The 14,949-nt window shown below is 49.6% G+C and overlaps 1 protein-coding gene across 2 annotated transcripts in view; it reads right to left on the reverse strand.

The window, feature by feature from the left end:
- Window positions 1-12,426, reverse strand: part of Slc12a4 (solute carrier family 12 member 4) — a 23,679-nt gene extending 11,253 nt beyond the window's left edge. The window contains exons 1-5 of one of the 2 annotated variants that reach the window (XM_031341255.1): window positions 12,221-12,426; window positions 6,653-6,747; window positions 5,415-5,546; window positions 1,180-1,326; window positions 1,037-1,091 (exon numbers count right to left, since the gene is read on the reverse strand). In XM_031341255.1, the coding sequence (XP_031197115.1) occupies window positions 1,037-1,091; window positions 1,180-1,326; window positions 5,415-5,546; window positions 6,653-6,747; window positions 12,221-12,335 (544 nt within the window). In that variant the 5' untranslated portion in view covers window positions 12,336-12,426. Of the gene's footprint in view, window positions 1-1,036; window positions 1,092-1,179; window positions 1,327-5,414; window positions 5,547-6,652; window positions 6,748-10,652; window positions 11,723-12,220 lie in introns of those variants that run through there. The other variant, XM_031341254.1, reaches the window with a different exon arrangement.
- Window positions 12,427-14,949: the final 2,523 nt, after the last annotated feature.

Consider the following 14,949-nt stretch of genomic DNA (forward strand, 5'->3'; position numbering starts at 1 on the left):
AAAATGCCAAAGGGGTCAATTACTTGTATGTTGTAACTCCACCTCTAGGACTTCCCAAAAGGAAGCATTAAGGGTTTTCCAGACTGTTCCTGACAATAGTGGTGAGAAGAGAGAGAGAGAGAGAGAGAGAGAGAGAGAGAGAGAGAGAGAGAGAAAGGCTGGTGTAGCGGCACGTGCCTGTAATCCCAGCACTTAGGAGGCAGAAGCAAGATCGCTTCAAGTTCAGAGCCAGCCTGGTCTACAGAGTTTCAGGCCAGCCAGGGCTACGTAGTGACACCATATCACAAAAGAATAGAAAACAACAACAACACAAAAACAAACAAACAAACAAACAAAAATATAATGTTGAAAAAGAAGAACCGATAAATAGAAGACTATTCCATAAAGGGGTTATATCCTAGCATAGAGTAGCCTGCTTTTAAAAAAAAAAATCTAAATCTGGGAAATGTCTGAACATATATAGGTGCATATATATGGAAAATATCAATTGTATATATACACAGAGAGAGACTAGTAGTTTGTATGCGCCTAAGACCATGTACCATCAAAAGGCTAGCAGTAATGAGCTCAGCCTGGTGAGGTGGTGGGTGCTTTCGGTTCTCCATTCTGTTTCCTACCCCTTTAAGCTCTCATGGTAAACATGCTCTGCTCTTTCTTGTGCAGGGCACACTACTCTTGATATTAACAAAACACAACAGCAGTTTCAAAGTTTGTTGGGCAGTTACACACTGTCTTAAGCGTCAAGGATGGGACTTTTACCAGATATCACCTGAGGAGAAGGAGCAATGGAAGCCAGTAGGTAGATGGGGGTGGTTTCTTTTTTGTTGTTGTTTGTTTTTGAGACAGGGTTTCTCTGTATAGCCCTGGTTGTCCTGGAACTCACTCTGTAGACCAGGCTGGTCTCCAACTCAGAAATCCACCCGCCTCTGCCTCCCAAGTGCTGGGATTAAAGGCATATGCCAACGGTGCCTGACTAACGGAGTGGATTCTAAACATGCTCCTTATAACAGGCCTTACGGGTGTGGCATTCACTCACCTGGAACCACACCATTGGTGGCGATGGCACTCATGGAGATGGCCGTCAGCAGGGTCTGTAGGAGGGAAGGCCTGGATGAGCAGCTCAGCTGGGTGGCCACCTGCCCCATGCCCAGCCCAGCTGTGGCGCACAAGGACACTCACACAGCAGCAGCAGATGAGGACAATAAGGAGAGCCTGCAGCACGCCAGCTGTGCCCACCATCCAGGTCAGCCGCAGGAAGAGGATGACCCCGAAGATATTCTGCAGGCAGGGCAGGTACACTCCCATGAGGGTACCCATGCTGGGTGCCTATGTGGGCATGGGGGAGGGGACACACAGCACCAGTGAGGTCCAGGGATGTCACAGGAAGGAGGCCCTAGTCATTCAGCAGCCTCTATACATGGGGTCCAGTAGAACACAGGAAGTAGGAGCAGATGCTAGGCTATCTCTCCAGGATAGGAGAGCTGTCCAGGAAGCCAGCTCAGGCTAGGAAGGTATGAGATCTGATTTTTTTTTTTAAGATTTATTTATTTTATTATTTATTTTATGTATATAAGTACACTATAGCTGTACAGATGTTTGTGAGCCATCATGTGGTTGCTGAGAATTGAACTCAGGACCTCTGCTTGCTCCGGCCCCACTCATTCCGGCCCAAAGATTTATTTATTATTATATGTAAGTACACTGTAGCTGTCTTCAGACACACCAGAAGAGGGCGTCAGACCTCATTATGGATGGTTGTGAGCCACCATGTGATTACTGGCATTTGAACTCAGGACCTTCAGAAGAGCAGTCAGTGCTTTGCCATCTCTCCAGTCCCTATTTTTTTTTTTAATCACTACTGTAGGAGTGTGTGTGGCATGTACTTGCCGCAGTGTACATGTGGTGGTCAGAGGACAATACTGAGCATTAGTTCTCTCAAGCTCAGGTCCCTGGGCTCATGCCTCAAGTGCTTTTACCCAGTGGGCCATCTGGACAGACACAACCCTATTCTTGTCCTATGTGTAAGGTTCTAAACCTTATGCATAATGCTTATGTATAAAGCTTAGCTCTTCCCCCACATTGCCTCCTCTTCTGCTGTTTTTGTTCATTTGCTTTTTCTGATAAGGTCCTGTATAGTCCTGGTTGGCCTGGAACTCTATGTAGACTAAGCCAGCCCCAATGTTTTTGATGATCTCCCTGCCTCAGGCTCCTGTGTGCTATGATAATAGGTGCCAATGGTTATGTCCGGTTCTTCTCTTCTTTGAGAGAGTCTTGTTCTTTACTTAGGCTATCCTGGGATTCACTATATAAGCCACGTTGGCCTCAAACTTATGGCAATCCTCCTGCCTCAGCCTCATGGGTACTGAGATTACGGAAGTGCACTGCAATACCTAGCTTTTCATTTCTGCTCAACTTCTGGAAAGTAAAGCCTGTCTTAGATAGCCCTCTTCTCACCTGGCAGGTCTCATTACCCAAGCCAAAGCTCAAAATGATGTTCCTGTCCCTCCCTCTCTCTAACCCCCAACTCCAGCTCAGGTAGACAGATTCCTGCCTCCCTGGCCTCCCTGATGCCCTGACACTAGCCTGCTTCTTACCAAACTTTTCTGGGGACACCGGATATCTGCCAACCTCTCCACACTGAAAACCAAGTCCAATCCCATGATTCCTGTTGACAATCTTCTGCACTGCCCTCTAATGAAGTGTGGGATATGTGGCCCAGGCTCCTTGGCTCTGGCCTCTGGATATACTTCACCTCTCCTGTCAGCACCAGCTTTGAAATGCATTCCTCTGGACTATAGACCGGTCTACTGGTATATCCACGACTATGTTTAGTGGACTTGGCTTATGTGAAGGCTATTTCTAGTTCTCAACTAGACTACATCTGGAATTAACTAAGACTCAAATGGCTGGGTATACCTGTGAGGGATTTTTTTCCTTAATAAAATCATCAACGTGGGAAGACCCACTTCTAGTCCAGATCTCTGAGGTAAGAGGAACCACTTTAATCTGGCCAAACCTTCCGCTGGCAGCTTATATGAAGGACATGGAAGAAGGAAGCTGGTTTTCTCTTTGCCTACTTGCCTTCACTCTCACTAGCAAGTCCTTCTTCAGGAATCTGGCATATACTGAAGGCCAGCTGAGGCATCCAGTCTAATGGACTGAACAGCACTGGATTCCTGGACTGCCCCTTGGTGTACAGCCAGTATTGGACTAGCTGTACCACAATTTGCAAGCCACTCTAGCAAATCCCCTTTATATGTGTGTATATTTTTTTACTTTGAACTATATATTTATAACTATACATACCATAGGTATGATATATAATATACAAGTGTATTTATATAATTTAAATATTACACATTTAATATTAAATGTATTGAATAAATATGTTATACATTTTATTATATTTATACTCTTTAAGTTCTATTCCTGTAGAGAACCCTGACTAACATAGCTTCTTAACACCAACAGACAAAACTAGGCCCCCAAAGTGCTCCTGAACTTTTCAGTAAGAAGTGTCTCTTTTGACTTAGGGGAGTCCCACAGACAGAACAGAGATGAGGCTGTGAGCAAGTGAGAATGCTCTAGCATACAGATTGGCAGTTTCTCAACTCTCTAAGGGCAGATGAGGGGCTACCCAGGAGGCCATGGCAGAGGCTGTGTGTACAGAAGCATCATTGATGCAGCCCAGGCCAGTGGCATCTTGAGAGCATCCACAGAACCCCGTCAGAGCCTCCTCTTCCCTGAAGCTGGGCCAGGGCTGGGGCCTGAGGATCTTCAAGAGAGCCTGGACAAGAACACACACACACACACACACACACACACACACACACACACACACACACACACATGGCTGTATAGGTGAGAGAGAACCTTCCTGGGGTTCTGGAGCCCTTCTCAGAGGACACCACCTACTGGGCAATGGTAATAGCAAGAACTCCAACTCCTACCCCCATCCTAGGCTGAGTCACTCTAAGAAAAGGGCAGTGTGGGAAAGGGCTGGGCCGGAAATGCTTCTTGAATCCCTAAATAACCCCTGGCAGCCTCGGAAGGTCATTGGGTTAGAACAGAAGTGGCTGCCAGGGAGAGTCTGACTTTCAGGCATGGTCTGATTGGAGACCCTCCTTTCCTGCTTCAAGCCTTCTTTTCTGAGGCCCATGGCTCCCTAGCTTCCTATAGATTTGACTAGACTCTTTCTCCTTCCACAGATCAGCCAGTGGGGCTAAGGCTGTTAGCTACCCTCTTACACCATCATACTAGGCTCAGGTAAACTGTGTGGCTGAGCATTCACAGGCTCCTAATTAAGCTATAGGTTAACTCAGGTTTCTCTCCCACAGACCTTTCTTGGGGGGATTTTTCATTCCTAGCCATGGGCTCCCCAGCACTGTCCAAGGATCCTACCAGCACTAAGCAAAACTCTTCGGAAGTTGAGATCTCTCCTACAGGGCTGGATAGGGATGGCTAGAGACAGGCAGAGTTCTTGCTATCATTAGCTCAGAACATGCCAACAAAATTGCAACCAGTGGTCAGGTCTAGACCACTTCAAGTTATCAGCTGCCCTCTCTGAAGAGTGGGCAAATGTCTATAAGCAGAAAGGAAAGGATACAATTTAGCTTGGCTTTCTCTCTCTTGGACCCAACTCAGCAACACCTGAAGCTGCTGATAACCTGGCTTATTTCAACCAGGAAGTCCTTTGGTTTGTACTTACTGCCAATGAGAATGGCATGGCTAGGATCAGACCCCAGCTCCTTTCAAGCACAGCTCTTTGCCTAAGATAGCCTCTGGGACAGCTGATCTGTCTCCTTTTGCCCCTTAAAATTACTAAGACTCCAGGTATGTACTACCAAGCCATGTTTCTGTCTTAAAGCTTTGTGTGTGTGTGTGTGTGTGTGTGTGCGCGCGCGCACAAATAATATTAAAGATCCCAAGTCTGCCGAGCACTGGTGCCTTTAATCCCAGCATTTGGGAGGTAAAGGCAGGTAGATTTCTGAGTTCGAGGCCAGCCTGGTCTACAGAGTGAGCTCCAGGACTGCCAGGGCTACACAGAGAAACCCTGTCTCAAAAAACCAAAAACAAACAAAAACCCCCAAAACAAAAAACCAACAACAACAACAAAAAAAAAAACCAGTGTCTCCTATGCTGGTATGCTGATTGCTAAGTACAGGAGCTACTGTTCTTTCTGTTTCTTTTGAGAGTCCTCTGCCCCTCTGCCGTCAGGAGCTCTTCCATACCACTTAGCTCAGCCTTTGACAGCTCCTTCAGCTTAAGGCACTTATTTCTCCCCCTCCACGCCTACCATCTGGTCCACGTATGTTCAACACTACACAGGGAAACATCTGCTTCCATGGTAATCTGTCTGTCTCCCAGATGTGGTCTCCCAGATGTGGTCCCTATGCTGCCCCTGACCTGCTCACCTTGGCAGCTCTCCGACGGCCACCTTCTCCACTCTCAGCTTCCTCGTGTTCCTTGGCTCCTTGGGTGAGGTTGGTATAGCTGACAAGCTTGCCCAGGAGAGATGACACCTTTGGGCGGATGTCCAGCTCCTCCTGTAAACAGAGCCACGGGGCAAGATGGCAATGGGCCAGGCTAGGCCAGTGTCAGGCTACCTGTGTGGAGCCAGCAGCTTGGTTGCTGGCCCACTGCCAAGCCCTCAGGCAGGCCTGGACCTGATCCTGGCTCTTGCTTGGGGAAGCCCAAGTCATCGAACTGGGCAGGTGTGGGCACCACACCCCAGAAGGCAGTATTCAAAGGCCCAGCCCAATGGCTTGGTCTCTCTGCCCAACCCTGGCTGTAATCACTGCCAGCCCATTTGTGAAAATCACCTGCCTCAGGGGAGAAAGAAGGGCAGGCTCTGCTGGCAGGCAGACAGACTGCACACTGGCTGGCCACCACTTTGAAGCTATGACTGGGTCTCTAGAATTCACATCAGTGCATGTGTGAGCGAGCGAGAGAGGGGTCCAAGGTTTCCCTGCCCCTGTGGCCTATGTGACTCTGCCATCTGCCCACTGTCTTAACCCTTTGTCAGGTCCTTTCTGACATATACAGGAGGCCAGGTTAGGGTGACAAATGAAGATGTAGGCCCTTTGGGTATGTGGTGACAGAGAAGCCGACGTTACTTGGCTATGAGGCAGATGGACGTACAGGTTCAGAGTTTAGGAATCTGAACCATGTCTTAAATCCAGATCTTACTTCTCAGTTTGGGTCTGAAAAGGGAAAATTTCCAGTTGGAAGGCACAAACATGGCAATCTTTCCAGAGACATGTTCACTGCAGCTCTAGCTATGGAGGGCAGAGTGGGATAGAAACCTCTGTATCCAGAGGGTAAGAGTTGGAAGAGCCAATGGGAAAGAAAAGAAAGATTCTATCTACAGCAGGGACCAGAGCCATGGGCTGGCAGAAGCCCTAGGAATGGAGGGGAGGAGGAAGGAGTCACCTTGATGAGGGGCTGCAAGGAAGGCAAAGGCGAACGGACGGCCCTAGAGACAGAGGTAAGGTTGCAAGGGGGTCTGGCAGGGCGAAGTGTATTGTAGGGGCCATGAGAACCACAGCCTGGATGGCTGCAAAAAGGGGAGGGCTGACGGAACCGGAAGAGAAGCCAGCCTGATGGGAGAAGCCCCTGCCAGCCTACCACACCTGAATAGCTCTTTAGATACCTCAAATAGTGCCAGGTTCCGGTCATAGTAGTCATTTCCTCTGGAGGCATCCAAAGGGCAAAGGAAAGGGCTGCTCTCTCGGTGGTTACCTTGTCCTGTAGAAAGAGAGGGAAAGATTTCCAGGGAGTTGCTACCTCCCGGGCCCCCAACCTAATACCCCAACCCAGAAAGCCAACCTAGAAAATAGCTCTGCACTTAACCTTAGCCGAGATGCTGAGAAGCGGCAAATACACATCTCTCTAAAATGCTTTTGGAAGCCGCAGAGTTTGTACGTTCAGCCTGTTTTCCCATCACTTGTCAGCCTTCTTGAAGGGCCGCAAGGGAAGCACCCAGGAATCAAATCCCGGGTGGTCATTCTATGTAGTACAAGACTCCAAATCTCCACATTAGTGCCACAGGCATGTACATGAAGCGCGGGGCCTGTGGAGGAGGCAGGGCGTGGCCATGACCAACCCTGAGGTCCCACCTTCCTTCCTCCTAGAGATCTGGAGCTCCTAGAGTGCAAGACACCATTTCATCCTCCAGGAAGATGAAACCACACAGAACGTCTCCCGCTGCTATGGCCTACAAGGATCAGCTTATTACCCCACCATGCACTGCGTCAAGTGTCGGGGGCAGAGGGGGGTTGATAACCCAGAGCATGCTGGGAGATGGAGCCAATCTCACATGGGTACGAGGAACCAGAAAAAAGCCATTGGGAAAGCCAGGGCACCAGAGGGATCTTGAGTTAAACATAGGGAATGCAGGGGCATGAACTGCTGTCAAGATTAAGTTAGCCTTTTGGTTCCCAGATTCAGCCAGTTTACTCCAGAACAGATTAAGAGGCCAGCCACCACTCAAATCTCAGGCTGGTGAAAATGTGCCTCCGAAACTAGAAAACCTCCCAGCCAGGAAGGAGCCCGCACGTCTGTTTTTGCCGTGTGTTGGGATAAAACCCACAGACTAACACTCTACCACTGGGCCACAAACACATTCTTTATCCCCTCTTTTTCCTCCTCTGAGACAGCTTCTAAATGTAGCCCAGGTTGGCTCCTGCCCCAGCTTCCCAAGGGTTGGGATCACAGATGTAAGCACATGTCCACTTTCTTTTTTGTACGCGTGGTGGATGTGTGCATACATGTCTGCCTATGAGAGTCAAGGTCAACATCAGAACATCAGGTGCATTCATTTCTTACTCTCCACCTTATTTTTTCAGACAGGCTCTCTCACTGAACCTGGAGCTCACCAATTCAGTTAGACTGGCTGGCCAGCAAGCCCCAGGGCTCCTCCTGGCTCAGTTCTCCCAATGCTGGGATCACAGGAGGTCCATGTGCCTGGCTTTATACACCTGGCTCTCTGTTCTGCATCCGATGATTGTGCAGATTAAGGTCAACGAAAGTCAATGCCAAAGCCAGCAGCCATTTCAACCCAAGTCATGTTAGAGTCTGATGGGGTCTGGTAGCTCCTCAGACACGCTGGCATTTGTGCTAACTTCCGTACTCATTCGGGATAAGGAATCACAAGAAAAATCACAAAACCCAACCATGCCTGCCACTTACACTGAAAACTCTTTACCAAGTACCAGAACATGAAGACAGTAACAGAAATGAAAATGGTGTCTCAGGGCTAGAGGGATGGCTCAGCTGTTAAGAGCACTGACTGCTCTTCCGAAGGTCCTCAGTTCAAATCCCAGCAACCACATGGTGGCTCACAACCATCTGTAATGAGATCTGACGCCCTCTTCCGGTGTGTCTGAAGACAGCCACTTACATATAATAATAAATAAATCTTTAAAAAGAAAAAAGAAAATGGCGTCTCTGTAGCTCATCTTACTTCCCTTTCTGCCTTGCCTGCTAGGAGTTTCCATAAATGTATCCCTCAGATGCAGCCAGCACTTATTCTCAGTTCTTGCCCTCTGTATCCTTCCATGGAGCTGGAAATAAATATCAATTATTCTAAATGCACACACTGCAGGCTGTCCCAATACCGATACTAATTGTTTCTAAGAAGAATCCACTATTATCTAGAAACTGTAGACCTTCTTAAGGCTGCGACCCTCATGTTGTGGTGACGCCCCCATCATTAAATTATTTCACTGGTATTTCATAACTGTAATTTTTAGAAAAGATTTATTTATTATTATAAATGAGTACACAGAAAAGGGTGTCAGATTTCATTATGGGTGGTTGTGAGCCACCATGTGGTTGCTGGGATTTGAACTCACGACCTTCAGAAGAGCAGTCAGTGCTCTTACCCACTGAGCCATCTCACCAGCCCCAACTGTAATCTTACTACTGCTATGAATCCTAAAGTAAATATCTGTGTTTTCCAATGGTCTTAGGTAACCCCTGTAAAAGAGCTGGAAGACCTCCCAAAGGGGTTGTGACTCATAGGTGTGGAAACAGGGCTGTGGACCTAGGTATGGTGGTACAAACCTGTAAGCCTGGCCCCTGGGAGGCTACAGAAGGAAGAGCCTGAGGTCAAGGTCAATTCAGGCTACACAGTGGTTTCCAGGATAGCCTGAGCGGTATAAAGAAAACAAACAAAGAAGCCCGAGGACTAGGAATGTAGCCTAAGTGGTAGAGTGTTTGCCTAGGATGCACAAAGCCCTGGGTTTGATTCCTGGTACCTCATGAAACTGAGCTCGGTGGCACAGGTGTGGAATGCCAGGAGGTGGCGAGGAGAATCAGAATTTCAAAATCATCCATAATTCCATATCAAGTTCAAGGCTAGCCTTAACTACATGAAACCTTGGGTTTAAAAAGAAACCAAAGGTGCCGGGCAGTGGTGGCACACGCCTTTAATCCCAGCACTTGGGAGGCAGAGGCAGGTGGATTTCTGATTTGAGGCCAGCCTGGTCTACAGAGTGAGTTCCAGGACAGCCAGGGCTACACAGAGAAACCCTATTTTGAAAAACCAAATGAAAAAAGTCCTAGCACATACTGAGCTGAGCACACAGCAGTGCCCTGCTCCATGACACACCTGATCCTTTGTCCCTGCGGGCACCACTCCCAGATGGCTCAGAACTCTCCTAAAATCTGTCGCCAGCCCTTACCTTCTGGTACATGCCGATTACCCCTTTCAGGAACAAGACAAGGCTGTCTAGTGAGGAGGGTCAGACTTGGGTCTGGGGTCTATCAGAGCAATGGGAGTTGAGCTGCGGGTTCTCTTTTCACATTCTAGAGCCCAGTCCACTTAGGGAGTACTCTGGGGTAAAGCATGATACCACAGCATAGAAAAGACCTCCGGCACAGTTGTTTGGCCACTGTGGACATACCCTATATCCGGCAGGCTGGCCTGAATTCCTGCCCCTTGCCCTGTGTGACCCACAGAAAACTGCTTAGCCTCTTCACACTACTATGCCATCTTTTATGAAGCAGAGACAATAACTCCGTCTCCCAACTTCCCCGATGCATCAGAAAAGGTGCTGTCTGGTCTCAAACAGAGGCAGAGCACTCCGCAAAGCCTCACTTAAGGACCCCTCCCGTAGGATTACGGGGGTATGAAAGGGTCTAAGCAGAGCCTCAGGTCTCTACTCCCCTAAACTTCAAGCTACGGGCCCTGGCCTCAGCTATTCCAAAAATTCCAGGGCAGGCTTAGGCATGCCTGCCCGCCCGCCTGCCAGGCTCAACCTTTTCAGACATTACCTGAGACCCCCCCAGAGAACCAGAGCACAGCTCAGACCTGGGGCTCCCTATGAAGGTGTGTTCCTACTGGCAATTGTGAAAGCCCCCACGGTAGGGAGTGACCTGGGTGACCTTTTTGGTCCCTATGTATATGGAATCTACCTATAATGTCCTTCCTTGACCTTCCTACTATGGGCACAGGCCATCTAGATGAGCAGGCCTATATATGCCCCTCAGAGCAAAGGCGTGTGAGAGTGTGTATGTGTGTGTGTATGTGTGTGTGTGTGTGTGTGTGTGTGTGTGGACAGGGGGAGGGGGATCCTAACAGAGCTAGGCCTAAGATAGTTCTATGCTCTCTGATCCTTTGCTACATCTACAAAGAAGAAGTCACTCACCCGGGTGCAGGGTATCCCCCATGCTGCAGACTCACCACAATCTGGACGAAAAGGAGTAAATAGGAAGAGAAGAAGGGGGTGGGGATGGGAGGAGCTCGCCTAGCCTGGAGGGATCTGGCAGGACACACCAGCATAGCTCCAGGTTACTCCTGTCAACCGGTGAGGGACCAAGGCGGAGCCAAAGAAAGGGCTCAGTACTGCCCATTGGTCCAGGCTAATCTCAAGGATGCAGTTCAGCACATCCTCTGGGGACAAACATCCTCCCAGCCCCAGGGAAGGAGGGAAACTGTTCTGATACCTTGGACCAGGCCAGGGGCAGCCAGGGATGTTGGAACTAGGGTTACTTACACACAGCTGTGAAACCTGACAAATCTCTGTGACATCTGGCAGTCCATGCCCCTGGCCTGTAGCTCCACCTGTCTGCCATGGCAGACAGGTGATTCACATCAAGCACAGACTACCCCTCAAGCAAGTCACCATTACAGACCTATCAGATAGACAGCCTCTGATACCATCACCAGACACAACACACACATTTCCTACATGTTTCTATCACGGTCAGTCCCAGACATCACAGGCATTTGTTATCAATCATAGCACCATGCTCATCACTGGCAGCCTTGCTGGAAACACTAGCTGGAAACATGGGGAGGACGTCCTGACCTGACCCTGTGATACCCAGCCACACACGTGCATTTACACATGCCTGTACAGCTAGCTATACGGACGAACACATATTCCCGGTATTGTTCCCATTCCAAGTGTGAGGAGCCTCCAGGGGTTGAAGATGGAGAAAGAGGCACTGGAAAGGGGAAAGGGTTCAACTCTATAACCAGCCCTAATACCTAGGTTAAGTTAAGGCACTACACTCTCATATCCGGGTTTGAATCCCACTGGAACAAGTTATATAACTCTTCCCCACCTCCCTTCACTCCTTCCTAAGTGCGAGTAACAGAAACTGTCCCATGGGGGAGGTTGGGAGGATTAAAACGAGTTGCTTCACGTACAGTGCCTAGACAAGCCTGGCCCCGTGTGGCTGCTCCCTAGATGCCCACGGTACCCACAGATCCACACCAAGGCCAACACAGGCCCTTCAGCGAGCACACCCTTTCCTCCTACCGGGCCAGTGTGCAAGGAGGCAGGGGAAGGGAGAGGACAAGAGAGGGGCGGTGAGTCACAGGGGAAGAGAGGGTGACACTCAAGAGGATGGGGGCGATTCACAGAAAGTGAGGAAGCGGCAATCCAGGCTTCCATTGGACCCGGACCCGAGGCGCGTTCCGCCCCAGCCTGAGCGAGGCAGCCCGCTAGCCGGCCTCCCTAAGCGGCCACGTCTGCAACCCCCGCCCGCGGCCCTCGGGGGAGGAGCTGGGGGTGGGTGGAGGGCGACCTAGCCCGGGAATCCCGAACCAAAACAAAAAACAAAACAAAAAAAAGACTCGTCAGTCTGAGCGCGCAAGGAGCAAGAAAAGTGGAGTTCCCGCTGGACGTCTGCGCGCGCGGTCCGAAGGCGCGAGTCCCGCGGAGACGCCCCCCGTCCCGGCCACAGCCCCGGCCGGGCGCACCCTCACCGTCCGAGTCTTCCCGCTCGGCGCGCTCCCCGTAGTCCACCCAACTGAGCCCCTCGAGGTTGTCATAGTCGCCGCGTCGCGGCCCGTCCACTGGCACCACGGTGAAGTGAGGCATCGCGCGCGCTTGGCCCGCAGACCCGGCCTCTAGCCGGCTGTCCCAGCCGCCCCAGGCTGGCCCGCCCCGCCCGCTCGCATTCCACCCCGCTGCGCTCACTTCCTCCACCCGCCCCCCGGGCCGCCCCTCGGGGGCGGGGAGCAGGAGGGGCTCGGGTCGGCTCCTCCCCGAGGGGGGGTTGACGAGAGGTGGCGAGAGGACCCCGGGGACGAAGTACTCTAGCTGCTGCTGGAGGTTTGGGTCCATGTGTGACTTTGGTTAAGGGATGGCCCTCTCTGAGCCCCAGATGCGATTCTTGATAAAGTGAGGGGAAAGTCGTTTTAACTTTTAGGGGGTTTTATGATGGGGAGACGGGGCGCGGGATGCACCGGTTCTGTTCCCTGAATCTAATTAGCTCTCCTCTCAGTCACTTTTGGTTATTTAGCGGGAAAGCTAGCAGGGCCTGCCCAGTGTCTCAGTGGCCACCCCAAATCTCCTAAAGTCTTCCATCACCCCTACGTACACGCTCCTCCATTTCCATCATTTCTCTCTAACGCTTCACCAGGACTTTGATAGCCAAGTCTCCTCGAACCTACAGTCTCTCCCTCAGTCTTGGCAGGTGGTTGAAGGCTGTAGGCCCTTCCTGGAGGAGTCCGCTGCCTCCTCGCTAAAGACAACACCGGCCCATTCCTCCTCGACACTTTGGGATAGCCCAGCTATCTCATTTGAACTTGGTCCTTCATAACCTCACCTCCTGGTGGTTCCTGCACTCGAGTCCTTTTCCTTTCTTGGTGCTAACTTCTTTCACACTCAGATAACTTATCTAGTCGCCTTGACTTGAGAATTTTTATCTTTCTGAGTTGTTCTTTTGGTATTTTTCTCCCCCCACCCCACCCCCCTCCCTCCTATCAGAAAGCTCCAGGGCTCATCTTTATGGTCTATCTCCATTCTTTTCCCCTTTCTGGCGTTAGCCTTTAGAACTTGGGCTGACACTAGGATCCGCGCCCTCTGCTGCCACCTCCCAGTTCCAACTGCCTGGGTGGGCCGGTCGGCTAGGACCTCCCTGGAGGAGCTCAACAATCAACCCTTCCCAGTCAGCTCTTCCGGGCTGCTACCCGGCCTCCCTCATCTATTGGCACCTTTAACTGCTTTCCAGCTGCATGCTTGTCTCCTATTCTGTACTCTCCTCTGTATAGAGGGCTCACTGGTTACAAGCTTTTGTCGTTCTTGCAGCAGACCCAACTTCAGTTCCCAGCCCCCACAGCAGGTAGCTCATGACTGCATGTAACTCCAGCTCCAGAGGATCTGATGCCCTCCTCACATCACACACACAGACACACACAGACACACACACACACACACACACACACAAAAACCCAAAAATGTAAATTTACCTTTAAATTTGAAAAATAAACTGATCAAGCAGACATATAAGAAATACAAGCTATGAGCAATGTATATATTACAAAAAAAAGAAATACAAGATATAACTGATAACATTTCCTCACTCAGTTGAAAAACCAAGAGAAAAAACAAACAAACAAACAAAAAAACCAAACCATTTCCTCAGACAGACCAAAAACCAAAACCAAACAAGCAAACATACAAAAAACAGGTGGTGTCTACTGAGGAACAACACTTGAAGTTGACCTTTGGCTTTGGCCCACACACAACACACACACACACACACACACACACACACACACACACACATCAGGCATGATGACACTCATCTTCTCTTTTTTTTTTTTTTTTTGTTTTATTGTTTTGTTTTTTCGAGACAGGGTTTCTCTGTTTCTCTCTCTCTCTCTCTCTCTTTCTCTCTCTTTTAATTTATTTATTATAATTAAGTACACTGTAGCTGTCTTCAGATGCACCAGAAGAGGGCGTCCGATCTCATTACGGGTGGTTGTAAGCCACCATGTGGTTTCTGGGATTTGAACTCTGGACCTTCGGAAGAGCAGTCAGTGCTCTTACCTGCTGAGCCATCTCTCCAGCCCCCCCCCTCTCTTTTTAAGAGTTATTTTTCTTTCTTTCTTTCTTTCTTTCTTCTAAAAGCATTCTTTTGTTGTTGTTTCGGTTTTTTTGTTTTGTTTTGTTTTTTCAAAACAGGGTTTCTCTGTATAGCTCTGGCTGTCCTGGAACTCACTCGGTACACCAGGCTGGCCTCGAACTCAGAAATCTACTTGCCTCTGCCTCCTAAGTGCTGGAATTAAAGGCATGAGCCACCACTGTCCGGCTAGAGTTATTTTCTTTCTTCTTCTTCTTTTTTTTTTCCATGCTTTTTTTTCCCTAGACAGTCTCACTATGTAGCCCTGGGTGGCCTTGATCTCTACGTAGACCAAGCTGGCCTCAAACTCACAGTGATCCTCCAGCCCCGGCCTCCCTGGTGCTAGAATAAAAGATGTGTACCACAATGCCCTGATGTTCTTTTTTAATTATATGTTTCCATGTGTGTCTGTGTGTGAGTATGTGTAAGTGAGTGCAGGTGCCATGGAAGGTCAAAGGTGTCAATTCCCCTGGAGCTGTAGTTTCAGGTAGCTGTGAGTTATCTAATGTGCATGGGAGCTGAACTCCAGTGCTCTGAAAGTGTCTGCAAGAGCTCTTAACTATCCAGCCATTTCTCCAGCACTAG

The sequence above is a fragment of the Mastomys coucha genome, unplaced genomic scaffold, assembly GCF_008632895.1.
Source record: "Mastomys coucha isolate ucsf_1 unplaced genomic scaffold, UCSF_Mcou_1 pScaffold22, whole genome shotgun sequence".
NCBI lineage: Eukaryota > Metazoa > Chordata > Mammalia > Rodentia > Muridae > Mastomys > Mastomys coucha.